Consider the following 26,446-nt stretch of genomic DNA (forward strand, 5'->3'; position numbering starts at 1 on the left):
TTAGTCATCTCGGACAAGAATTTTAACCAGGCGAATATTCATATCGAGATGTGATCCGTGTACGAGGGTTCGCTAATCGTCACCTAGGCGGCGGTTCACGATCCCATCCGTCGGACGTTTTTTCACTGTAGGTGGTCGCCGTTTACGACCTTTTGATTTTCGTTGTTTTTCCGTCCTTTAGTTAGCTTGTTATCTATTGTTTTTTCGAACGCTGCATGTCAAACGCTACCGAGTTCTTCGTCGTTATCCAGAGTATGGATTTTTTTTTTTTGATAATCCTTATTGAACAGCTTCATAGAGTGTCTGAAAGCAGTCTCCAGCGCTACGGCTAACTTTGATTGATTTGGAGCTAATTACCGGATTTCTGATTAATTTGAAGAACAGATTACTGAGTTCCATTTCGATATCTGCATCTTTAGCATTCTTGTCTTTTGCCTCTTTACTCTTCCGGTCTGCTTTCGAGTTGCTGGAAAGAAGACGAGTTTTCACAACGCGGTTGCCTACAGAAACCGCAGGGTCGGTGAGCGCAACCAAGGCCAGCCGAGCAGGCCCCGCCATGAATGAACTCTCACTGTACTCGCCAATCTGTGGTGGTTTCGCTTCACCTCAGAGATGCACCCGATATTTTTCTTCTGTCGTCCTGTGCTTTCTGTGGTTCAACATGGCAGCTTTGGATGTCAATAAGACAGCGAAATTTGATATCTGCCTCTCGCAACTCGCAAGTAGCGACGAGGGGACTCGAGGGATTTTTTGATTGATTGGGACATTACAGTGGGTTCGGGTCTACAAATGGACAGAATCGTTTTGTTCGAAGCAATTTGCTCTTATCGTCTTGGTTCTTTGGCTCAAGCACGAATGGTCCCCTTCACCCACGAACTTCGACTGTCTTCGCTTGTCTGGTGCTAACTTCACTGTACAGAAGGCTACAGGCTGCTGCTACCCCTCTCCCTCAACACGTGGGTCTTTTTCTCGTTCATTTTTTTATGTTTTATGATTTCAAAACATGAAAGAAAAATTCTGGTTGATTAATCCAATTAACTCAGTTTATCTGGTTCGGTTGTGATTACACTAATCCAGTTATCCTTATTTACTTCTCTGTCAAGCGACGACGAAAGTCCCTTTGAATCGTACAGAGCTAACCGAAATGCTGTCGGGATCTGATCTTCTGTTTTTCATATTACCTTGTCGGTCATTCGGTTGAAGAGGGCAAGAATTAAAATACAAAGTTCGGATAAGAAAAGATTCAACACGTTTAATGACCCAATTCTCACCGTCGAGTCGACTTCCGCGTCTGCTCGACACAGGTGTCCGGCGGATCGATAGACGAGTTCTTGAGCGTATGCACAGTTTACCCATCACCGAGAAGATAATCTAGAAAAAAACGACAACCCGTCCCGTCACCAAACCGCGGTTATGTTTTCTGTTTCTGTAACCGATTCGCTCAGCAAAAAAGAAAAAGAAAAAGAGATTCAAGGTTTCTACCAAAGAAGATAAGAAAAGGTCGGCGGCCAATGTTGTGAGCACAGAGCAGGACATCCCCTTGACCGAAGGCAGGACATCCCCTTGACCGAAAGCAGGAACAACCCCGAAGTACCGGAAAAAGAACCCCTCAAAAGAAAAGATAAGCTATCGGACCGCCACGTAAAGGCGATAATTTCCCCCATTATCCTATACCTACAGGCAGGAAGCGTCCGTTCAAAGTTCAAAACTGTAGCCGGTAATGGCGGAGATGACAATACACTGCGACTGATGACAAGGTGGAACAATCAGATTGGTCCACGTATAGACCGTTGAATGGGGACGAGTGACCGTAGTGCCATGTGGCATCCAGTGGTAGTGGCACGTAGTGTACGGGGCCCTCGCGCCATCGTCCTCTCATCCAACCGACTTTTTTGGACGTTGGAACCGGTGCCATTCGTCAGCGACGAAGCTTCCCCGTGGGACGGTTCCGATTAAGAGTAAATGCACGAAACATATCATTAATGTGGTCATCAACTTCCAAAGAAGATTGATCTCGAGAAAATTCTGATCAACTACCAAGAAGATTAAAAACCGTTAACGTTAGGAAATCATCGTAATTCCCAATCAGCATTGGCCACGTTAGGAGATTAGTGGACGGTTGTCTAGGGAGATTGAAAGTAGCATGGTGGTTCACAGAATTCTACGACAAGGACCCCAACGGAGCACGTTGGTGTTTGTGAGGCACATATTCGAACGCCCCACCGGTTACATCGACTTGCTACTTGCTCTCAGGATGACGAAATTGACGACGCACGATTTTTATCTTTTGAGGAATTAAACGTTTAATCTTCATGATAAGCTTCGGAAAAAGTTGAATTGAGTGATTCCTCTATCTTTTTCTTTTTTAATTTAGTGATAACATCGCACGACATTGCAGCCGTTTATGTATAAATTGGGGCGTTGGGCATTCGTCTTCTCCAAGTTTCCGGCTCTCTTCCGATCTTTATAGTCTTGTTCAAAGCTGCAAATTATTGTCTTCTGTTTTCCTCTTTCCTTGTAATCCATCAACCTTCCGCTTCCTTTTTGCTGATCAATAATGGCTCCCAACTTGAGTAAAGGCACCGCGGCGGACCCGATGATGGATTTTGCTGGTCATCCCTGCCCTCAGTCGTTCAGTCTCCAAGGTGGAAAGTTCTGCGTCAATGGCCACCACTTTCTGTCAGACGTTCCTTCGAACATTGTGGTTACTCCGACTTCACCGGTCAAAGGGGCCAACTCTAGCCTCAGCGGATGCTTCGTGGGGTTCGATTCCGACGGTCCCAAGAGTTGGCACGTTGCTCCCATCGGGAAGCTCTCGGGGATCAGATTCATGAGCATTTTCAGATTCAAAGTCTGGTGGACGACGCATTGGATCGGCAGCAGAGGGAGCGACGTCGAGCACGAGACCCAGATGATGATATTAGAAAAGTCTGATACTGGGCGGCCTTACATTCTCCTCCTACCTATCATCGAAGGAGCGTTCCGGGGTTCTATACGAGCTGGGGAGGACGACAACGTGGCCATCTGCGTGGAGAGCAGCTCGACAAAAGTGACAGCCTCCAGCTTTCGGACGGTGCTCTACATGCACGCTGGCGACGATCCTTACAAACTGGTGCGAGACGCCATGAAAGTGGTGAGAGCCCATTTGGGGACCTTCAAGCTCTTGGAGGAGAAGACTCCGCCGGGGATAGTTGACAAGCTCGGGTGGTGCACCTGGGATGCATTTTACCTGAAGGTTCACCCGGAAGGGATCTGGGAAGGCGTCCAGAACCTGGTGAGCGGCGGTTGTCCGCCGGGGCTGGTCCTCATCGATGACGGCTGGCAGTCCATCTGCCACGACGACGATTCCATCAGCGACCAGGAAGGCATGAACAGAACCTCCGCTGGCGAACAAATGCCTTGCAGGCTGATCAAGTTCCAGGAAAACTACAAATTCCGGGATTACCGCAGTCCCTCCCCCAAGTCCGGCGCCGGGATGGCCGCCTTCGTCAGGGACTTGAAGGAGACGTTCACCAGCATCGAACACGTATACGTGTGGCACGCGCTGTGCGGATACTGGGGTGGCATCCGGCCAAACGTCCCCGGCATGCCGGAAGCGAAGGTGATCCCGCCGAAGCTCACCCCAGGCCTGCAGACCACCATGGAGGACCTGGCGGTCGACAAGATCGTGAACAACGCAGTCGGGGTAGTTCCGCCGGCACAGGTGCACCAAATGTACGAGGGCCTTCACTCCCACCTCGCCGCCTCGGGGATTGACGGCGTCAAAGTCGATGTCATTCATGTAAGTTGCTGACACCATTATCATGCAGCGGTGGCACAGTTAATGAATTTAGCCCCTTTATTTCCTTTCTCGCCAAAAGAAAAACAATAGACCTTTCCAGTTCACGAAGCAGCTAGAAGCTGGGTCCCTTCTGCTTCTGTTTCTGCTTCTGCTGGAAAGAGACGACAAGTCTCTCTCACAATCTCCTCCAGTGATGTTGTACGTTATTGTGGTTTACGATTTAATATTTTCGAAACTCTGGTTTGATTTGGTTTGTGGACTGTGAATCGGGAACAGTTGCTGGAGCTGGTGTGCGAGGAGTACGGCGGGCGGGTGGAGCTGGCCAAGGCTTACTACAAGGCGTTGAGCGACTCGGTGAAGAAACACTTCAAGGGCAACGGGGTGATTGCTAGCATGGAGCATTGCAACGACTTCATGCTCCTTGGAACCGACACTGTTACCCTTGGCCGCGTTGGTAAGTATTTTTAACTATTTTTGTTTTTAAATAATATTTTATTAGGAAAAATGAACTTGGATAAACCAATGGGCCTGAGTGGATATTTTTGAACAGGGGATGACTTTTGGTGCACCGACCCGGCGGGGGATCCGAACGGCACGTTCTGGCTGCAAGGGTTTCATATGGTACACTGTGCGTACAATAGCCTGTGGATGGGCAACGTCATACACCCCGACTGGGATATGTTTCAGTCCACCCATCCCTGCGCCAAGTTCCACGCCGCCTCCCGTGCAATCTCCGGCGGCCCCATCTACGTTAGCGACTCCGTCGGAAAGCACGATTTCGATCTGCTAAAGAGCCTCGCCTTGCCCGACGGTACAATCCTCCGCTGCGAGCATTACGCCCTTCCGACGAGGGATTGTTTGTTTGAAGACCCATTGCACAATGGCAAGACCATGCTCAAGATATGGAACCTCAATAAGGTATACCCAATCATACTTCTTCGATACTCTCTTTTTCTTTCTTTATTTTCTTAAAGATTACCATTGTAATATTTGCTAATTGTGATTAATCTGTGTGTTCTGAAAAGTTCACGGGAGCTCTGGGAGCATTCAATTGTCAAGGAGGAGGATGGGACCGTGAAGAGAGAAAAAACAAAAGTGCTTCAGAATATTCCCATGACATCACTTCGACTGCAAATCCCAGTGATATCGAATGGGAGAATGATAAAATCCCTTTCGATGTGGAAGGGGTGGAAACTTTCGCGGTATACTTGTACCAGGCAAAGAGGCTAATGCTCTTGAAACCGAAAGAGAATGTGGAAATTACACTCGCCCCGTTCGGTTTCGAGCTGCTGACTGTCTCTCCGGTGAAGGTCTTTTCGAAGAAATCGGTTGAGTTTGCTCCGATTGGTTTGGTAAATATGTTGAATACCGGAGGAGCAATTCAGTCGTTGGAGTTGGACGAAGGGGAAACTGTGGTTCGAGTTGGGGTGAAGGGTAGAGGAGAATTGAAAGTCTTCTCATCTGTAAAACCGAATGCTTGCAGAATTGACGGAACGGATGTGGAATTCGTGTATGATGAGAAGCTGGTGGTGATTCAAGTTCCCTGGCCTCACTATTCAGGATTATCCCTTGTTGAATATCTGTTTTAATCGGTAACGAAACCTGTCTGTATCGACGAATAGACTGATGTTTTTGCTGTGATTGTTATTTGTAATATGTATAGACCAGTTGTTGTAATCTTCATTTTTTTTTGTTTCAGAAACGGTTGTCTTTCAGAGCTTTTCATGTTTATAGAGTTTTGCCAGTAACGAAAACTATCCACAGTAACAATAGTACCTCCGACGTTGTTTTCTTCAATTTCTTCCGTCATTGTAGTTTCATCTTGAGCAGAAAATGCAGGAAATCGAAAAGATTTCTTTGGGAACAAAGTAAATTGTGTTTGAACGTATTTCAGGCGCCTTGGTAGCAACAATACCGCTAAACGTTTGGGACATCTGAGGAAGTGAAGACCCATGAAGAGAGGAGAAGAGTTGGTGACGTGAGAAATGAGGAGGGCCATTTGGGGCTGCGAAGAGGGGAGGAGAAGAAGACCTCAGAGACAAGAGGGGAAGCGATTGGAAACATTTTGATTATTAGGGTTAGATTATGAGAGAGGGGCGGCGAGAGAGGGACCACGGCTGGTGTAAACAAAGAAAATAGAGGCGGCGGGAGAGGAAATTTGGAGGGGCACAATTGAAGCAGAGACGGAAGAATGAGAAGCTGAGGGACGAGGACACAGAGGTGAATCGAAGAGTGGTTGACCACAAATTCAGCCAATTCCAAAAATTTCTCAAATTCCTCGATTCGATTCTTTGGAATTATGCATGATTAAGTACTTAAATTGCCTTGTTTTCTGTATTCACAAAGTGGAGTGGACTCATTATTTTTATGGATTACGAGCCCCATATATTTATCTTACGGTGGACTTGGTCTCTTGAAGTTTTAACAACTCTCGGCTTCTAAGGATTTTCAGGTTTCTGCACCTCGAGATTAGATGCTTGTCCTTGTACCTGCAGGCTGGTATGTTGCTAACTGTTCGTTGATGTTAAATTCTATTGAATTTATGGAAAAAAACATTTAATTAACTTCAACAACATGTTGTAATCAGAGAATATAAACCTCTATTTATATTAGATAAATATAGTAGATACCAATTACAATAAAACTATCTCTGTTCCAATTACACCAAAACTTTAACACTTAAAATAAGTTTTAACATAATTAAATAACTTAATATAGATAAAAGATAAATATAACTAAAATTATAATTTTTTTTGACGTGACCGTAAGATAAGATACTTTTGTTAGTTATTCTTGATCTTCCAACTTATGTGATAATAATGCCAGTTCAGTAATTATTGTGGGTCCATCTTATAATAATCTTAGATATGTGGACCTTCTTTGGTAGTATGGGTTTGAGCTTATCTTCCAACAAATTCGTACCATACCTTAATATTTAATAAAATTATATTTTAACTAATTAATCGATAATTTCTATGTGGTCTTTCTAATTGCCGTATTTTCAAATACGACTAATAAATATTTTTATATAAGTAGTGACTAACGTTGAATTTATTTTTAAATACAAATAAAGTAAATAATTATTTGTAAAATTGGTTGCAGTTTATTACATGGCAAGGGAGTCGCTATTATTGTGGCAATATATAACCAGGACTCGAAGTCGGTTTTCTATCACCTACTCTCTCAAGAAAAGGCTAAGTTTCCCCCTTCGTCCCGCAACAGCACCAAGTGTCGACGCCAAACCCTTCTCTCGTCTTTGTCACGTTGGGGAAAACCGAGGTGTAGATTTGGAAACGATTCTTGAGTCAATCTTATATATCGTCGGTAACTGGACTGAATGAATTCCTCTCAGTTCATGGACAAGCAGATCATGGGGCTTTCGGGATCACAAAGCAGCGACATCATGGATCTTTTGAACTCGCAGGAAGAGGAGAATGGAGCGGGGAAGAAAGAAGAGATCCTGCCTAGTTACGACTTTCAGCCGATTCGCCTCGCTTCGGCATCAAATCTTGCGGGGAGCGGAGTCGGCGTTGCCAGGGGTTGGAATTCGGCTGATTCTAAGACGAACGCATCGAGCTTAAGGGTAAGTCTTTTCTCATTTGGTGCGTCTCTGTTCCTCTCTTTCTCTGTCTTCTATGAGGTAGAAATATTTAGTGAAATTGGGTTGCAGAATATCGATTTATCACGGCTATTAGTCGGCTCGTTTTTATTTTTGTTTATTGTTTTTAACTGGCATGGGATTTATTGGATAGCTCATAGGAATGTGCGCAGTTTAAATCTCTGCAAGTCGAACTCTAGTGATGAAGTTTTCTAGTTAACGTGGAAAGAAATTGTTCATCTCTAAGGTTTATGTATGATGATCATACGACTTTCAACGTGTAAGCTTCTTCTAGTTTACTTTTGTTTTCCAACGTCTAATATCCTATTGGCCTTCATCAACTCCTCTGATCTCTTATTTTGGAGGTATTGTTTTTGGTTCATTCGTTTTGCTTTTCTTTTCTCGAGATTCCATACTCACAGCCATTCTGAGGTTGCACTGGTGATAGGCGTAGATCTTTTATTGGGGAAGTGGATGCTTCTACATTGAACTTTCGGTGAATTTGTGAATTGCGTCTTACTTTTGTCATTTATGTGTTATGTTGCTGCTGCTATATGGATACCTTGACCATTGCAGTTCGTTTTGAGTTTCTGATTTTGGTGTTTCATTTGTTTCACTGTAGATATGTTTTTGTGGGATCTAGGAGCATTGTTGGTTTCTGTTTTTGCTGTTTATATGCATTTGCAATTTGGTTTCTTTGATGCTAGGCTAGTTTTATTGCAGTAGTTGAAAGCATAAACCGGAGATCTCCTGAGTTTTCATGTGTGAAGTTGGTGTACCTTACATATTCAATATCTTTTGGATCATAAGGATAATTATCAATTGAATGAGCATCATTTGATTTCATGACAAGTATTACTGAATGCACTTTAGTGTTGAAATCTGCTGCCTTCTTCAGCATTTTTTATTTGTATTAGTGTTTGGGTGATCTTCTATGGAACCTTGCCCTTATCTTGTAGTTCTTTATATGCTTTGGCAGTATCACATTTACTGTTTGTAGCACCGCTTCTCGTTACTGACTTTTTATTGGAAAATAAACAAGACAAAAAAAAGGAGTGTTTCATAGGCATTATTGCCAGTAAAAGATTTCTTCAATATGTGTTAAAATAATAAGGTTTATGGTGCATTTTATGTTTGCTTTTGCTTTCTTAGAAGGATATTTTAATTTCTGTTTCTCATAAATGTTTGACACAGGATTATGGTTCTCAGCTATCACTTGATTCATCTAAAGTTACTCCAGAAAAGGAAAGGGGCATTTATGATACAAATGTGCTGTCTGAGATTGGTAGGATTATGCAAAAATATACTAATAATCTACTGCATGCATTGGATGGTCTTAGTGCTCGAGTGTCACAGATAGAGACCAGAGCACGCCACCTTGAGAGCTCCATTGATGATCTGAAGCTCTCAATAGGGAATCATCGTGGCACCATTGATGGGAGGCTGAGGCAATTGGAGAATATACTTAGGGAGGTATCTTTCTGTTCCGCTTACATCCCACTTTTGACATATGAGTGTTGTTTCTTCTTATTGTATCTGGAACTTAGAACACCATGTTCCTTTATTATCTCATTTAAGATCTTCAAATACTAACATATAATTTACCATATTTGTGCTTGTTTACTCCTTATTGCTCTTGGCATTGTTCATGTTGTGCTCATTAAGTAGGATCGATATTCTTCACAGGTTAAAAGCCCAAACTGGACAAAATGGTTGTGTTGTTGCTTACCACTCGTAAGGAACAAGATTTGGCTATTTTTAGAGATTTGTGGTTCCTATTGTTGCTGTTTCTTATGTTCATTCTTGAAAGTTATGAATGGATGAGTACTAAGTTGAAGTAGTTAGAAGTATTGTCTTCCATGTTGCCTTCTCCATATAAACAAGTTGAGAACTGATTTTGAAATTTCGAGGATGACAGCTTTTACTGCTTATTCTAGTTTTTCCTTTTCTTAGAGGTGCATGTAACTCTTAGAGTGCAATTTTTAGAGCCAAACTTTATTAGTAATTTACATTTAGTTTCTAGGATTTTTTTTTCCTTTTTCTCCCTTCCTTTGGGGGTGGGAGCATTGCTGCATGAGACCTGATTTTCCTTACCAATCAAAAACCAAAAACATATCCTCTTGGTGCAGAGTTGACCTTCAGTATTCCACTCAATATGAGGTCAGTTTGTTCATCAGAAGAAGTTAGGTTGTATTCTAGTCAAGATATTCATAATGGAGCTTCCATTTTTTGGAGCTGCTCAAGTCCATAGTGGCATATAACTAGGTTCGTTAAACAAGATGATAACTAGTTCTTACAGGTGTTTCATTGTTTTCAAAATAAGTAATATGTGAAATTATATTTTCTGAATTTTTTATTAATCTGTTATTTGGCCTCGTACATTGGATGGAGGGGAGTGGACTTACCTTCGTTCAAATCTTCTGCATGTTGTAATGAGCCAGCTGTGAGGCATTTTCCCTGAAAGTTTTTGATAAAACAAGCGAGACAGGACCAGTGGTGTTTTAATTTCTTTACATTTACCTCTTGTAGGTGCAAACTGGTGTGCAGGTTTTCCGGGATAAGCAAGAGATAGCTGAGGCACAGGTACAACTTGCCAAGTTTCAAGTATCTAAGCCATTGGACCAGTCAAGAGAAACCCCTAACACAACACAAACAGAAGGTTTGCAACAGAGTTCCCAATCTGTTCAACCAACCCCACCCCCTCCTATTCCTGTACCTCAACCTCCATCTCTCCCGCCACCAAATGTGCCACCTCCACTTCCATCTCAACAAAATCCAACTTCCCCACCTGTTTCGTTTCCCAGTCAATTAACTCAGAGCCAGATGGCTCCATCCCCATCATTACCACGTGACCCATACTATCAATCTCTGGGTCAGCCATCAGATAACACACAAACACAACTTCAAATTCCCTCTCAGCAGCATCAGTCCGTGCCACATCAATCTTTTCAGCAGATTCCATACTCACAGCCTTCTCAGCTGCCCCCGCAGCAGCAAGTGATTGGCCCTGTAACTCCACCACTCCAGCTTCAGTTGAGTCATCATCCTGATGAACATGCGTATATGACCCCACAACTTCCAAGCTATCCTCCTAATATGCGCCTCCCTGCTCCACAATCACAGGCACCAAGTGGATCACCTCCATCCCAACAATTTTACGGTCATAGCAACCACATATATGAATCGTCTGGAAATCATTCTGGATCAGGGCAAGCACCATTTCATACTGGATATGGGCCACCACAACCTGGCTCCAATTTCAGTGACTCATACCCTTACAGTGGAACTCCCAATGGAGGCTCTTTGAAACAGCAGGGTCACTCTTCACCATCTGCCCCTGGTGGAAGTGGTTATTCACGGCTTCCAACTGCACAACTTTTACCCCAAGCCATTCCCACTGCATCTAGTGTTGGCAGTGGCTCTACAACTGGTGGAAGCAGTAATAAAGTTCCAGTAGATGATGTGGTTGATAAGGTGACAACAATGGGGTTCTCAAGGGATCTGGTGAGGGCGACAGTGAGGAAGCTGACTGAGAATGGGCAGTCAGTTGACCTGAATGTCGTGCTGGACAAACTGATGAATGATGGAGAGGTCCAGCCGCAGAAAGGTTGGTTTGGACGGTGATTGTTCATCAAATTTGTTTCTGTACAGAGTTGTATCTATTGCTATTGATACTAATTGATCCTTCAAGGTTTCAGTATGTTGAGTGACATTGCCCTTGCCATACCTCCTTGATCTTGTAGGATTGCTAGTGTGGACTATTTAGATGATATTGTTGTTGGATTCGCAAGGGACTGGTTATATTTATTTATTTATTTTCTCTTGTTTCAGAGTTGGCAGCTTATTTAGAAAACCTTCCCAGAAAGTTGGAAAAACCAAGGAAAAATGTCAAATTTTTTATTGATTATGTCATATTTCAGATAAATTTTTTTATTCTTTTTTATTTAATGTTAAAAAGGACCTAAAAAGAAAATACGCTTTCGATTGAAACTAGTGAAAAAAATAAATTAAAATATATTTAATTAATTTTTATTATTAATATTTTATTCTAAATGCATGCATAATTTATCCATTATTTGGTAAATCAAACTTCAAATTAGACTTTCCCTTACCAAAAAAAATAAAATAAAAATAGTTAAGAGTCACTTTGAATTGTATAATATTCATTTCAGAAATTTATTATATTTTACAATAAATTTATTCTTAGGATTATGTGTATATCATTATCTGATTTTTCTATTTTTATGATTTTATAAGTTTACAAATTATTAATATTTATTTATTTATTTACCTAATTATCCATTATACCTGGATCACTACTCAAACAATATGTAAAACAACTTAATCTATATATAGTATACCAAAGAAGATAGATTTATGGGTTAAAGCCCTAAAAAACATGTGACTGTGAGCAGCGAACCAAGCCAAGGCACCATTGACCATCCAAGATGCACCAAGCATGAGCCGGCGTCTTCCGAATGCGTATCGAATTCTCGAAAGGTCGCGCCCCAACTGGTCGTTTTTTGCGTGAGAGGTATCCTCGTCAATAAATCAAACTTCAAGGCCGTCTAGGTATCATTCATAATCTTTTCCGAGTCTGGTACTCTGGCTTCTTTTCTCTTTATCAAAATTTTCTTGGAATTTCCTTCAAGGTTCTTCACGGTCGAACAGGAAGAGATCTTCTCATGCGGAAAAACCCCATCGCCACCCCACCTGGAAGAGCTCCCGCGGTTAATAGGTTTTAGGTATTTAATTACCGCGTCTGGCGTCTTCTCTTTGTCGTTTTTTTCTTTGTGTTCCTTTCACGGTCGAACAGGAAGAAATCTTCTGACGCGAAAAACCCTACCACACTACTCGGAACAGCTCTTGCAGTTAGTCTTCGACAGATATTTAATTTCTTTCTGCCATTCGTTTCCCTTGCGGCTCGTTCCCTTTCAACTGCGACAGCGATGAAGAGTGATGATTGGAGATATGAAATTTGAGGAATCGTCTTTAACTGGATATCTCGTGAAGAATCTCGAATCCTTGTAAGTGATATTCGTTCACTCTTTTCTTCCTAGTCATCTTAGCATTTCTCGAACATTTCTTTCATATGGTAGTTCTTCTATTATTTTATTGGTTTCTGGTTTTCTTTATCAAACTAGAAGCGTTAATGTGGGACTAAAAATCTATTGACGAAGTATATCTTGTGTTTAGGGACATAACTTTGAAGCAGATTTTGAGCATGCTAATTCGGAATTTCTCTTTCCTCGAAACCCTAAATGCAATTCAATTCCGCAACTGCCGTGTTTTAGTGTAACTGCGCCCTGTGCAGTTTAGGTTGCATCTATCTCTTCCACTTTGTTTCTTAGTATTGTTTTGAAAACGAATTATTTCATCAAGCTGAATTTTGGTTCTTTTGGTTGGACTTGGTGCAAATGGAGGTACAAGACTCAAGTGGTAACTTGGGTTTAACTTTTCTCTATATTTTCATTGATTTTTAGTGCGTTCTTGTTTCTGTGATTCATGACGCTCATGGACATTACTATCTCCGAATGACTGAATTCAAAATAGAAAAATCTAAAATAATGGAAACAAGAAAATAAGAATACATACAGAGTCATTAAATAGAGTGAGTCCCCGCGCCCTTTATTCCACAAGAAGCGCCTGTTTACTTTGGATTTATCCTCTTTCTTACTCTATAACATCTTGAGTTGAAGTTCTAGGAAGTGAGGTAATAATGGTTAAGCTCTGAAATACTGATGTTTTCTGTAGAGAGTGTTACAAGAAACTGGCAGTTCTGGTTTTTGCTATCTGGCTACCTAGAGGTTGTTAATATAGTTGACTTTTTTTTCTCATAATTAATATAAGTGGTGTTTCATGATTTAACTTGAGGTTGATGATTAAAATTATAGATTGATAGATTGATAGAAGTAGAGGATATTACAACTATGGATTTATGGTGAGAAAGGTTAGAAGAGCAGCTTGTCTATGCTTTGGTATAGAGGGAAACGCCAGGTCCCTGTCTCATAATTTATGACTGGTTTGGATTCCTAAATGGCAGTTACTTTAAATAAAAGTAAACCTCGCAAGTGAATGATTCAGTGGTAAACTGTAAGACCATGGCGTGGGCATAGGATCAGGCTCATAGTCAACATACCTTTAAAATATATACTATCTGAGTAAATGGTAATGAGAATTTAAGCAGTATATTATATATTCTCACAAATGAACATGAGGTACATTCAGTTCATAAGTAATAGTAGAATGTGTAAGACTTGCCGAGTCTAAAATTATACCTCATTCATGGTCATATGTGTATATGTTGGCCCAAAAATCTCTAATTTTTATGTGCTTGTACATGAACCGATTATATTGGAACATGCAACCAACAGAAAATACAGCGCATGGGAGATTTAATTTATTGAACTCAAATATGTGTCAAAGATTTGCACATCAGCCATAAGCTAGTTATCCTGAGTCATGGAATTGATGGACTTCAATTAGCCCATGCTTAGTTGACTGTTTTGAGCAAAAAATGTTTGTTTTTTATGTTTTTCTTTTGAATGATCAACACTTTTTTTTTTTGAATGTTCAACTCTCTACTGTGGTGTGCCTTGACATGACCTCACACTAGACAGCCATTGATCCAAAAGCCCAATCCGCAAATAGTTGATTTCTTGAATATGTAATAAGTGAAAGATATTTGATTATTTATTTATTTTATTTATTCGGTTTAGTTACTCATGCTGGCTGAACTCTGTATGGAGACTTTTTTTTAATTATTTAATTTTTTTAAGAACAATATGGAGACAATTAGCTATCCCTCTTTATAGAATTGCAAACATATGGTTTCTGCTTCAATTTTATTATTCAGTGGCTGCAAGTTTAGGCATTGTGTTTCTTTTTACTGTCTTTGAAAAAGATAATGGCGATGACTTGCAATTGCAGGTCCTTTTATGTTTAACAATGAAGAACAGTTTAATAGAATCACCCTTGACATACCTAACTGACTAATCTTGAACTGGCAATGATGGTTTAATCACGGAGTTTCAATTTTTGAAAACGGAGAGGCATTCTTATATTTTTTTTGTGGAAAAATTAAGTTGCTTGTTTTTTTGCATTTGTACAAAATGGTTTATAAAAGATACATGTTTATTGTAAGGAATGCATAAGAAACTTCATTTCAACATATTTGAATACCATTGTTTTTTGATTGCATCATATAATTTACTTTTTGAGTTGCTTAAATAACCATAAGATAATGTCTCTTGGTCTATTTGACTATAAGCATTGAATGGATGGATCAATAAATTGTCTTATTTGGTGTTTGGATAACTGAGGCAGTTCAGCCATCCAGTGCTAAAGTAGAATTCACTGCATGTGATAATGGGTGTTGATATGGCATGACATGACTTCTTAAAAAAAATAAAAATGGCATGACATGATCAATATGGAAGTGAATCCTATTTTGTGTTGCAGTGCTCTTGATACTTTTTGTTTGTATTTTACAGGACAGAAGCTGATCCACTAATTCTTGCTGAATATGTGGCAGCATTGTTAAAAAAAGATAAGCCTATTAAAGAATTGGAACAACTCTGTACAGAGAATTTGGTTGACTTTCTAGGTCAAGGTATGCCATATCAGATCATGCTGTTCTTTGTTTTATGCTGAGCTTGTCTACAAATGGTATCATAACCGCCTTCTTTCTCTATATTTGTAGATACAAAGACTTTCATTACTAAATTATTTCAGGCTCTTGAGGATGGTTGCATTACCACATGTGGTGAGAGTTCTGCGAAGACAGAAGTAGTTGAATCATCTGCATCCGTCACCAATGTGGAGCTCACAGTAAATAATTTGTCACTGAAGGCAGAGAAGGTTTTATCTTCTTCTGGACATCATAGTGACCTTGAAGAAAAAGAGGTTAGTGAGGATGATGATGATGATCGCAATCACAAGCACCGAAGACGGGACACTAGGTCACTGTCTACAGATAAAGATGTTCAAGAACAATTTGTCCGGAAACCTAACAGAAAACGTGACAAGCCATATGAGAATGGACATATTTTCTCTGCAAGTGATCCTCGATCAAGTGATTTCCGAAGAAACCATAGCCTAGCTGCCGGTGAAAGTGTAAAGTATGAAAAACGGCTTCGAGGTTTTGGGCCAGCGCCCAGACCTCCGCAGGATTTATCCCAGTGGTCAAGTGGGTTACAGGGATTTACTGGTTCCTTTTTTGATCTCTCTCGTTTCCCTGTTGGTCGAGGGAGAGGACGCAACTCTTTCCCCTGGAGCCATCATGATTCTAGATTTGGCACTATTGATACACTTGATTTTGCATCTCAAACGGCTGTGCGGGGGCCCACACCTGGTATTTTTGCTGCAAGCACACAAAATACAACATGGGGTCCATTTGGTTTGATAGGGATGCCTAGTGGGAGCCTAGACACAGTTCATCCACTTGGTTTACAGGGGACACTTCGGCCGCCGATGAATCCCCCTTTTAATATGGGGGTGCCTCGTCAGCGCTGTAGAGACTTTGAGGAGCGTGGCTTTTGTCTAAGTGGGGAATTGTGCCCAATGGAGCATGGGGTTAATCGAATAGTTGTTGAGGATGTGCAGGTAAACTTTTTCCTTCTCAACCTTAAGCTTCTTACATTTTCTGATTTATGATAGTCTTTTTGCTTTGCACTTTGTCTTTATAAAATGATGACTTTGGAAATGACAGAGCCTCTCCCTGTTCAATCTTCCTGTTTCACTTACAAGCACACGGATGATGGGAGGGCAAGCTGGACCTGGACCACTACATTCAGTCAGCGCTTCATCAATATCTACAAACAATAAAGCTTTGTCAAGTAAAAGTGGCAAATCTGTAGTGGGTGACGATGGTCTGGAATTGAAGGGACTATTGTCCAGTTCTGTTGCCGTTGAAACTGATTTGTATGATCCTGACCAACCTTTGTGGTCTAATGATGAACCAGAAATGTCTGGCCCACGTCTTAGGCTTCCCTCTCCCAAGATTAATGAACCCGATACTCAATGGGAGACGGAACTAGCGGAACATACCCAAGTTAGTGAACGAGTGGGTAAAGCGTTTACTGCTTCCCATAGTACAAAGTCATCTGTTTGGGGCCGAATTAAGAATGCTGGAAATAAATTAGAAATTGCTGGTCAGTTGTGTTCTGGCTACTTAGAAAATGAAATGAAAGGAGGTCAAGATGCGGTTATTTCTAACTCTCACAATGTTGCCTCACAAGAGAAGCGAAATTGCTATGACTTAGGTCCCAGTGCATCAAATTTCAATACCATCCCTCAGCCTCGTGCAGATGTGGCACAGAGTAATGTTGGGAGATCATCTCAAAAAGCATCACGAACCCTATTTGTTTATGGCATTCCCCTTCAGAACAACAGGAGAGATGCACTTTACTCCCATTTCAGAAATTTTGGAGAGGTTGTTGACATTCACATTCCACATAATAGTGAAAAGGCCTTTGTCCAGTTTGCTAAAAGAGAGGAGGCAGAATCTGCACTTAAGGCACCAGATGCTGTCATGGGAAACCGCTTCATCAAGCTATGGTGGGCCAATCGTGATAGCATACCCGATGAAAATGAAAGTAGTGGAAATACTTTGTCTACTGCTCCACGAGGTATGAGTGCAGGTAATATCACATTTAAGCCATCAGTTGACAAACGAAAAGAAAATGTTCCCTCTACAGCTCCCAAGGCAGAGGGCACTGCACATACTACCAGTGTTCCTGTGTCTGTAAGTGGTCATCAAACTTTTGTTATGTCAAGTGGATCCAAAGGACCACCTCCATCACAAAAGAAGCTGGAGAGTTTGGAAGTTTTGAAAGAAGAACTTCGAAAAAAGCAGGAAATGCTGGAGCAAAAGCGTAATGAGTTTCGTCGCCAATTGGATAAATTTGAGAAACAGGTGAGAGACCCTCTTTCATTTCTTGTGCTTCTTGGAGCATTTAGAAGTCAGGAAGTCATGGTGTGTTTTTAAACCAAATGGGCATCCTCATCATTTTTGGATATTGATGGATGACACTATTTTTTTATCGAAATGGATGATGCTATTTTATCTGCATATTTCTTTTTTGGCATTTAATCTAAGGCACACAAATACACAGACATATGTGTACATACATCTCTGTGTGCTACATCATGTTGGTGTGATATGGCTGTTCAATATTTAAGGTTGTAGTTCATATGAAGTTGGCTTTGTGCAGGCTATTACTGTCAAGGGTGAGGTGGTTTGTGAACAAACTGTCGAAAAGCATAAGGCAGATACAGCTGCTTCTCTTAAAGTTGTCTCCACACTAGCTTCCATGAAACCTAATAGTGGTGCCATGATTCGACCTGATGCAGATAGGATGCAAGATAAGAACTGTTGCTCCGGAGAAAGCATTGTTTCTCCAAATGGTTTAAAGACAAGTTCGACACACCAGCCACTAAAATGTTTGAAACAGCCAAATCGTATGCCAGGGCCTCCATTTCTTCCCAACAGGTTCAAATTGGACAATCGACCTACGGCATTTAGAGTTCTTCCTCCTTTGCCACCTGATCTTGCTAATGTAAGCTCTCTCTCTCTCTCTCTCTCTCTCTCTAGAGGAGAAGATACTGCTAGCTTCACTAGTTTATTTCTGTTCTGAACCGCATTACTAGTTTGTAGAAGAAAATGACTGTTGTAGCTATGAAATTTCTAAATTTTGTTTCTCGATGTGAGGTAGCAACAAATATTCTGTGGATAACAGGCATAGCCCATGCAACTGATTGTGGAGGTGCTATATCTTCTTTATGTCACAGCAATTCCATTATCCACGTTCTGGTCATATTCTTTGGAGGAATAACTCATGTTGTGATTACAAAGTTTCTTTTGTCCAAGAATGTGTTGTTTCAATTTAAGTGGTATTTGGGCGTTTTTCCATTTTTTGTTCTTGGACTACAGAAGCCTCATATCCATTTTCTTCCATTTTTATTTCTTTAATGAGCTAAATGATTCAACCATTTTCAGGTTGCAGTTTTGAGGGAGCATTTTTCAGCATTTGGGGATCTGTCTCAAGTTGAGATAGAGGACCCTGAAGGTGACCAGGTTAACACGTCAGAATTGATGCCATCTTCTAAGTGCTCTGCTTGTATATTTTTCACTTCTCGTCGTTCAGCTGAGAAGGCATTTCAAGGTGGTAGATGCTGGCGAGACTACAAGTTGCAGTTTACATGGCTTACACTCTCCAGTAGTTCTGGTAACACTGACAATGGAAGGGCTGGTGAAAATTCTTCAAGTGCATCAACTACAACCAAGGTGACTGTAGATACTGATGTAAAACCGCTGGTATGTTCCTTGTCAAGTATACAAAGGTGTAGTAGCACTTGTGCTGGAGAGGAAGCTCGAACTGAGGAAGGGAAAGTACAACTTGAGGAGGTTGTAGGTGTGAATGGTGGTGTCAGTTGCTTGGGAACAGAACCTGAAGAAACCTACCCCACCGGTGATTTATCAAAGTGACCGGATTTGTTTGGCCCAGTGAGAGGTGAGTTTAGTTTGATTTGGTAGAATGCTGCTTTGCCAGCATCAAACTCTATCAAAGTTCTATTTATTAGTAAAAGTTATTAATTATGTTATCAGTGTAAAAAGACTGAAACAATTGAAGATTGGAGAGAAATAAGGGAGAGATTGAGAGGAAGGAGTGGGAGAGTTTGAGAGAGCTCAGAAAACAGAGTTCGTTGGGGGTTGTGCTTGACCCCCTTCTCTATTTAATGATAAGTTTAGCATAATTACAAAAATGCCCTTCTTACACTTGAACCACTTAACTTCTTATCTCCTATTCTAGATATCCTATGTATATAAAATTTGGACCCCCTAGACATAATTGAACATGCAGAGCAAGATCACACAGAATTATTAATCATATGCTGAGACTAAATGACCAAAATGTCCCTGAGCAGTTTTTCTAACACTCCTCCTCAAGTTGGATCATATACGTCTATAAGACCTAGTTTGTCATAGTAAATCACAACTTCATGTTTTCCCAACGCTTTAGTGAATACATCTTCAAACTAATCTTGAGACCGAACATATGGGGTGACTACCTTTTTATTCATAACAGTATCCTGAATAAAATGACAATCCAGCGTTTTCTCCTCTCATGAAATACTGGGTTACTGGCAAAAAAGATAACTGCTTGGTTGTTACAATACTTGGTCACGAGTTCATCTTGGCATAGACCTAACTTTTGTGTGACAGACCTCACTCACATCGTTCTATATTTTGCTTCAACATTAGATCAAGACATACCATTTCACTTCTTACTCTTCCAACTAATCAAGTTGCCACCTAGAAATACAAAATAACCAGTAGTGGACTTCCTATCTAATTTGGAACCAACATAAACATCATCATAAAAAAATTCAACTTTCAAATGATCCCTGGGTATAAAAAATAGACTTTTCTTTGGTTACCTTTCCAATTATTTTAAGATTTTTTGTGCTACTTTCAAATAGACCTTACATGGGTGTTTCATAAATTGATTCACTACACTTACGGTAAATGAGATATTTTGTCGAGTAACTGTTGTATATATGAGTTCACCAACTAATCTTCGGTACATTGTCTAATCATTTAGTTCTTGCACTTTGATCATCATAGAGATCATGTTTAATTTCCATTGGACTGTCAAATGGTTTGGTCCCCAATAGTCCATATTCTTGTAACATATCTGTTACATACTTTAATTATGTCAACACAAATCTTTCCGTACTTTTTGCCACTTCAATCCCCAAAAAATATTTTAGTAATCCTAGATCTTTAGTCTAAAAATGTTTTGCTAGTTGAGATTTAACCTCTTCAATGCTAGCCACATCACTACCAAACATTATACACCAGCAACACTACAATCCTAGTTAACCTCTTCACTACAAAAAACGAATGGTCACAATGACTTCTAGAGAACCCTGTTGATATCACCACTTGTTTAAAATTTTCTAACCACACCTGTGGGCTCTGTTTTAAGCCATACACAACTTTCTTGAGTCTACACAATTTATGCATCTCCCTTTGGGCAATATACCCTGAAGGTTGCTCTATATAACTTCTTTTTCTAAATCACCATAAAAGAAAACATTTTTTATATCCAATTGATACAAAGGCCACTCCTAATTTATTGCAACATACACTAGAATACGAACAAATAATAATCGGGCAACCAAAGAGATCGTCTCAAGTACATCAACTCCATAAGTCTGGGTGTTCCCTTTGGCTACCAACATAGCCTTAAATCGTTCAAGGGAACCATCAACCTTATACTTCACTGTATATACTCATCTACAACCAATAACAACAACTTCCGAAGGTAAGTCACATAACTGCCATTTTCCTATATCTAATAGAACTTCCGTTTCAACATTCATGGCCTACTTCCACTATGGAGAAGAAAGAGCATCTGGCATGAAAGAAGGAACACTAAGTAGAGAGGGATAATGTAAAATTTTTGTATTTGTCCGACAAGGAACTACAGGAAACAAAATGAGACAATGGATAACGAGTACCTTTTTTGACACCCTTTGAAAGAACAATAGGAAGATGTAGGCCACTTACCTCAAGATCCGTTGGCAAATCAAGGTCATGGCTTGACATAAGAGAGGAGTTCAAGCTGTAGGCTGAGAAGAGTGCACCTATTGACGATGATATACCGAGAATGGTTTCTTAGAAGTAGCACTTGGTGGAGGTCTAGAACAATTATCAACTGGGAGAGGAATAATTAATCCAGTACCAAGAGAAGGAGACGGTATAACATCTGAAGAAGATGCGGCAAAGATATCCTCAAAAAAGTTACATGAAAAAATAAAAATATTTTTGTAATATATGGGCAAAAACACTTGTAACCCTTCTATGTTTGAGAATACCCTAAGAAAATACACTTGACAACATGAGGAGACAACTTATCTCTGGATAGACTCATAACATGAGCAAAACACAACCAAACACATCAGGGGACATAGGAAACAATGGAGCAGAAGGAAGCAGAACCTGGATAGGAATTTTACCCTCATAAACAGAACAAGGCATCTTGTTTATTAGAATGCAACAGTAAGGGCAACATCAATTTCACTAAAAAAAAAGGGCAGCATCACCCCAATATGACTTGGTACATTCATATGAAACATCAATGTACAAGTGACTTCAAGCAAGTAATGATTTTTGTGTTCAACTACTCCATTTTGTTGAAGAGTGAATACATAGAAAGTCTGATGAATGATCCCTTCACTTTGACAAAAATCATCAAATTTACGATTCTTACATTCAAGGCCATTATCAGTATGCAAAATGTGAATGGAAATATCAAATTGATTCTTTATTTTATTATAAAATAGTTGGAATACGTCAAATGCCTCAGACTTCTGCCGAAGGAGATAAATCTAAGTACACCTACTGAAATCCTCATTAAGAAACGGAATACCTATAATTAACTGGTCTAGTTATATGACAAGGACCCCAAACATTTGAATGGACAACCTCAAACAATTGATTGATTTTAGCTAGATATGAACTTCGGTGATGCTTGTCGAGTTGACAAAATTCACATTGAAAAGAAAGGTTGGATGGAAATTCTGGAAAGACTTGAACCAGTTTTGTCGGAGACGGATGACCTAATCTTAAATGCCACTGTAGAGGTCAGATTGTAGAGTGTAACGTATGTAGGGTATTATCTGACGAATAAATCTCTAAATAATACAATCTGCCTCTCTTACGTGTTGAACCAATAGTCTTCTTCGTCGTGGGATTTTGAAAAACGCAATGAGTAAAATAGAATTAAAGAATAGTTCATAGACATAGCTAGTTGACTAGTAGACAACAAATTCAAAGTAAATTTTGGAACAAGTAAAGTTGATTGAGGAGATAAGAAAGACGCAAGAGTAGTACCGACTCTTTGAATTGAGGTGATAGACTTGTCAGCTAGATTAACATGAGACTCGTTTGGATTAGAAAATTGAGACATCATACTTGATGTATGAGTGGTAGCCCCCCCTGAGTCAAGAACCCAAGTAGATGATGGATGCACATAAAAAGCAGACATGCCTGAGTTTGTCAGGGTGGTAGTAGAAGCAAAAACTTAAGCAACAAAGGCTGAAGAGGAGGCAACTGAAACTGAGCCAATCACCGCACAATCTGTTCTTGTTGCTGAAGTAACTGGTACAACTCATCTGGAGCTCCTGGTGTAACAAGATTCACTATCTCAAGCATGACACCACTGCTGTCATGAGTAGTTGAATTGGCCCATGTTGGTTTGCCAAATTTTGTCCAACACTTATCTGAGAATTGATTTTTTCTTTCACAATGAATACACTTCCTTTTGGACCTACCATCACCTTGGCCTTTACCTGAACCTGGACCTGAGCATCTCTACCTCTAACTCTACCTCTGGCACTACTAGTACGACCTCTCGATGATTTTGTGGAACCTGAAACAGAACTAGAAGTATTGTTCAATAGCTTCCACCAATTTAACATACCCCCTTTGGGTACAATTGTTGTCTCTGCTCGCAAATTCTATTAATAGTGGTGGACAATATAGGCACTTCAAAGTACTAGGGCTTTAATCCCATCAAATTCAGAACCCAAGCCATCAAGAAATGTGGCAACAAGTAGGTGCTTCTATTTTTTTTTTCCAATTCATACTTATTTGTAGTAAAAGGATGATACACATTAATTTCCTACAAAATTCCAAAAAATGCACTTTTGTACTCAGTAACTGAACCGTTACCCCTTTTAAGACCAAAGAAGTCCGTCTACAATTCTTACACTTGAGATAAGTTAATCCCTTGTGCATACAATGGCTCTAAGAACACCCACATAACTTACGCAGTTTCATAATTTATCACTTGATGTCTCAATGTAGAATCAATATTATTCACAATCCAAGTCATAACTTTGGTTATCTCCTGCTTCCCAATCATCATTCGTAGGGACTGGAGGATCATCTCTAATAAATTTAGTCTTCTTCTTGGCCTTCAAGTACATTTTGATAGATTTGGCCCAATTAAGATAGTTTGGTCCGGTCAACCTTTTCGAAGTAATTGCTATTGTATCTTTTCCATTGGAGCCAATAAACTCTGTAGATGGTGTGTACACTTTACCTGAATCAGCTATTCTATAAAAATAGTATCACAACAGCCTAGAATTTTTCACTTTCCGAACAATTGTCTGTGGACCAGGGATGTGGGCCCCACCTAAGAAAATTAGGGTTAGGGCAACAGTATGATGCACACACTGTAATCACCTTCAAACAATTGCACACATTACAAATTCAGAGAAAATAATCCCAAAAACCCTTCAATTAAGGCTGACATCAGCCTAGAACAGGATGACGTAGGCACAGGGACAGGTAATACTAGTGCTCATTCCAAGAAATGCTTAAAAAACTTTCATGGGACAATTAAATACTTGAGAACTGCTCAATAAGCAGCAGAACCATTAATTCTAGGGTTAAGGTAGGGAAAGAGAAGAGAAAAATTGAGTTTTTACCATTCAGTTACCGAAAAACTTGAATGATCCCTCTTCTAGGAGATTGTTCTCTTCCAAAAATGGATGTTACTGAAAAAAATGGGACTCCTAGATGCTCTCTTCTGCTTTGATACCATGAAAAAAGTGAAGATTGGAGAGAACTAATTGGGAGATTAAGAGGAAGGAGGGAGAGAATTTGAGGGAACTCATAAACAGAGTTCATTGGGGGTTGTGCTTGACTCCCTTCTCTATTTAAGGATATAGCATAATTACAAAAATTCCCTTCTTACACTTAAACCACTTAACTTCTTATAGCTCCCGTTCTACATATCCTATGTACATGAAATTAAACATGTAGAACAAGATAACACAGAAATACAAATCTTACGCTGAGGTGAAATGATCAAAATGCTCCTGAGTAGATTTGCTAACAAAGACAGTAGATGCTTACCCTGTTTGTAAGTACTACCTTGTAGTACTAGGGCCATTTCTACCTAGCACCAGTTTGCTAACAAAGACAGTAGATGCTTACCCTGTTCGTAAGTACTACCTTGTAGTACTAGGGCCATTTCTACCTAGCACCAGTAACTGTGACTCATCTTCAAAATCCAAACTCTGTCAGGTCCATCTCTCCGACCCAAGCAGTGGAGGTGTTGATCCTATCATTAATCAGGTTGCTTTGAGGCTAAATCCTGTACCCTGATTTCAACCTGGACATTGGGCAAGAGAAGAGTCTTCTATGAAGTCTATAACCTTAGAACCCTTAGATGCTGTTAATTATTTCTGTTATTCTATAAACATACTATTTTTATATTTTCTTTTACTGTTAATTTGCGAATTTAATGTGTTTTTTTATTGTTTCATCTGTAAATTTTACTTTTTAACCTGGTTGCCCTGAACTAGAAATCTTGCTTTGGATCTTTATTTTTGACCCAACTAATGGAAGTTATTTGGATATCAACCCAGTTTTGGAAAAGTTCAAGCCAATTTAAACCTGATCAATTGTTGTACCTGTTTGGCATATGTTAATGAGGTTGAGTAATCATGTGAAGGGTCAAAGAGCTGTTTGCATGGTTAGAGCTAAGAGTTTTCTTCTTTTTTTGGTTGTTACTATTGTTATTTTGTTCTGTTTCTAGAAACTTTCACATAGTGAAAGGCTTCTAAACTTCATTGTTTGTGCAGTTCTAATCAACTTCTTCATTTATAAATTTACTATTGTATTTGTTGTGCATTAGTTACCATCCTCCTTGAAATCGAGTTTTTCTGACTCTTTACATTAATGTATTGAATAGTTGTTGGGTCCTACAAATGGTTTATTAATGAAGTTGATTTTTTACTCATGTCCTGAATTTCCTGATATTTGTGTATGCAGGATAGTAATTACTCGGGGTTCAACCGCCAGTAAAGCTCGCAGATATATTGTCAACCTGAGCTTCTTCCAAGAGGTCATTGTAAACCATCCATCGCCTCTTTTCTCAACCAAAGAACAGGATATCTGCAGTTATTTTAAATTTCTTTGAGCTGCAGATTTTGTATCTAGCTTTTCAAAAAGTGTTTGTTTCTTTTACAACAAAAAAAGCAAAAAATATTCCTTCACGAAATTGGTGAAAGAAAAAGTGATTTTTTAGTTATTCCTAGGATTGATCTGTTTCTTATTTTGAACTGCTTGCTGGCGCCCAGTTGGTGGCTCTTTTTTATTTGTATTTCTTTTGTTAAAATGTAATTTCTGTTGGTAACCTCGAATAGGTCTTTTTTTTATTTTCATCTCTCTATTCACATAGTTATAAAACCAGAAATTTGAACAAGAGTGTTTTCTAGGTAAACGTGCGCTTGTGTGTGGTTTAATCGTTGCAAAATTTTTATAGATGGATGGTGTATCTCATTTGTAAAACAGAGATCAGTGGCCTATGAGATTCTCAAATTCTTTCTATCCTTGCATGTTGATCCTTTACAGTGTTGTTTATCATTTCTATATTGACCTGATCTTTTTTTCTGTGTAAATCTACTCTCAAAAGAAGTGATTCTCCATGCACCCAACAAAATTCCATCCTTTTGCTTGTTTTGGCCGTCTTGGGTTTCCTGCTTGTTTTGGCTTGTATTGGGTTTCTCTGGACTTGTTCACTCTAATGGCCCTCTGAAGCATTGATCCGATCTTTCTACATTTGGCATTTATAATAGCCTGTAAATATTTATTTGCAACGGTAGGATGCGACAAGTATTGATCAATTTTATAATACCTTGATTCCAGTAAGACTAAAATTTCAAGCTTGCAATTATTTCCTGAAATCCTTTTACTGTCTTTAGTTGTTGTGCCTAACAAATTGGAAGCGTTAATGTGAGAAAAAAAATCAATTGACGGACTATATCTCGGAGATAACTTTTGAAGCAGATTTTGAGCATGTTAATTCAGAATTTTTCTTTCTTCTTCTAAACCCTAAGTGCAATTTAATTCCGCAACCCGTCTTTTAGTGAAACTGCGCGCAGCATAGTTTAGCTTGCATCTATTTTTTTCACTTCGCTTCTTAGTAATATTTTGTTTTTGGTCTTTTGGCGGTGCCTTCTTTATACGTTGCTGTCGTCTTTGG

General features: G+C 39.7%; 3 protein-coding genes across 4 annotated transcripts; all 3 read left to right on the forward strand.

The window, feature by feature from the left end:
* Window positions 1-2,557: 2,557 nt before the first annotated feature.
* Window positions 2,558-5,512, forward strand: LOC137941358 (galactinol--sucrose galactosyltransferase-like). Its single transcript, XM_068786724.1, has 4 exons — window positions 2,558-3,781; window positions 4,058-4,235; window positions 4,332-4,699; window positions 4,807-5,512. Exons 1-4 carry the CDS (start codon window positions 2,558-2,560, stop codon window positions 5,368-5,370), a joined length of 2,334 nt encoding a protein of 777 aa, XP_068642825.1. The 3' UTR covers window positions 5,371-5,512.
* Window positions 5,513-6,969: 1,457 nt separating this feature from the next.
* On the forward strand, window positions 6,970-11,209 carry LOC137940315 (ENHANCER OF AG-4 protein 2-like). 2 transcript variants are annotated; one of them, XM_068785302.1, is made up of 4 exons: window positions 6,970-7,060; window positions 7,134-7,364; window positions 8,574-8,852; window positions 9,909-11,209. In XM_068785302.1, the coding sequence occupies exons 2-4, from the start codon at window positions 7,137-7,139 to the stop codon at window positions 11,001-11,003; spliced, it is 1,602 nt and encodes a 533-aa protein (XP_068641403.1). In that variant the 5' UTR covers window positions 6,970-7,060; window positions 7,134-7,136; the 3' UTR covers window positions 11,004-11,209. The 2 variants fall into 2 exon arrangements, with proteins under 2 accessions (XP_068641403.1, XP_068641402.1); XM_068785301.1 differs by having other exon boundaries at window positions 6,970-7,364.
* A 778-nt stretch (window positions 11,210-11,987) lies between these two features.
* LOC137941769 (zinc finger CCCH domain-containing protein 27-like) lies at window positions 11,988-25,617 on the forward strand. The gene is made up of 7 exons (XM_068787344.1): window positions 11,988-12,406; window positions 14,873-14,991; window positions 15,082-15,983; window positions 16,090-17,295; window positions 17,594-17,938; window positions 18,379-18,892; window positions 25,234-25,617. Exons 1-6 carry the CDS (start codon window positions 12,339-12,341, stop codon window positions 18,865-18,867), a joined length of 3,129 nt encoding a protein of 1,042 aa, XP_068643445.1. The 5' UTR covers window positions 11,988-12,338; the 3' UTR covers window positions 18,868-18,892; window positions 25,234-25,617.
* Window positions 25,618-26,446: the final 829 nt, after the last annotated feature.

Source organism: Aristolochia californica, unplaced genomic scaffold (genome assembly GCF_029961685.1).
Source record: "Aristolochia californica isolate CCGP_79_NKW_82.1479 unplaced genomic scaffold, dmAriCali1.0.hap1 SCAF_9, whole genome shotgun sequence".
Classification (NCBI taxonomy): domain Eukaryota; kingdom Viridiplantae; phylum Streptophyta; class Magnoliopsida; order Piperales; family Aristolochiaceae; genus Aristolochia; species Aristolochia californica.

Coding starts and splice junctions, on each gene's coding strand:
- LOC137941358 (XM_068786724.1), top strand. CDS start 2,558: ATGGCTCCCAACTTGAGTAAAGGCACCGCGGCGGACCCGATGATGGAT. Junction 3,782..4,057: donor TCAAAGTCGATGTCATTCAT/GTAAGTTGCTGA, acceptor AATCGGGAACAG/TTGCTGGAGCTGGTGTGCGA. Junction 4,700..4,806: donor AGATATGGAACCTCAATAAG/GTATACCCAATC, acceptor TGTTCTGAAAAG/TTCACGGGAGCTCTGGGAGC.
- LOC137941769 (XM_068787344.1), top strand. CDS start 12,339: ATGATTGGAGATATGAAATTTGAGGAATCGTCTTTAACTGGATATCTC. Junction 12,407..14,872: donor GTGAAGAATCTCGAATCCTT/GTAAGTGATATT, acceptor TGTATTTTACAG/GACAGAAGCTGATCCACTAA. Junction 15,984..16,089: donor TAGTTGTTGAGGATGTGCAG/GTAAACTTTTTC, acceptor TGGAAATGACAG/AGCCTCTCCCTGTTCAATCT.
- LOC137940315 (XM_068785301.1), top strand. CDS start 7,119: ATGAATTCCTCTCAGTTCATGGACAAGCAGATCATGGGGCTTTCGGGA. Junction 7,365..8,573: donor CGAACGCATCGAGCTTAAGG/GTAAGTCTTTTC, acceptor TGTTTGACACAG/GATTATGGTTCTCAGCTATC. Junction 8,853..9,908: donor TGGAGAATATACTTAGGGAG/GTATCTTTCTGT, acceptor TACCTCTTGTAG/GTGCAAACTGGTGTGCAGGT.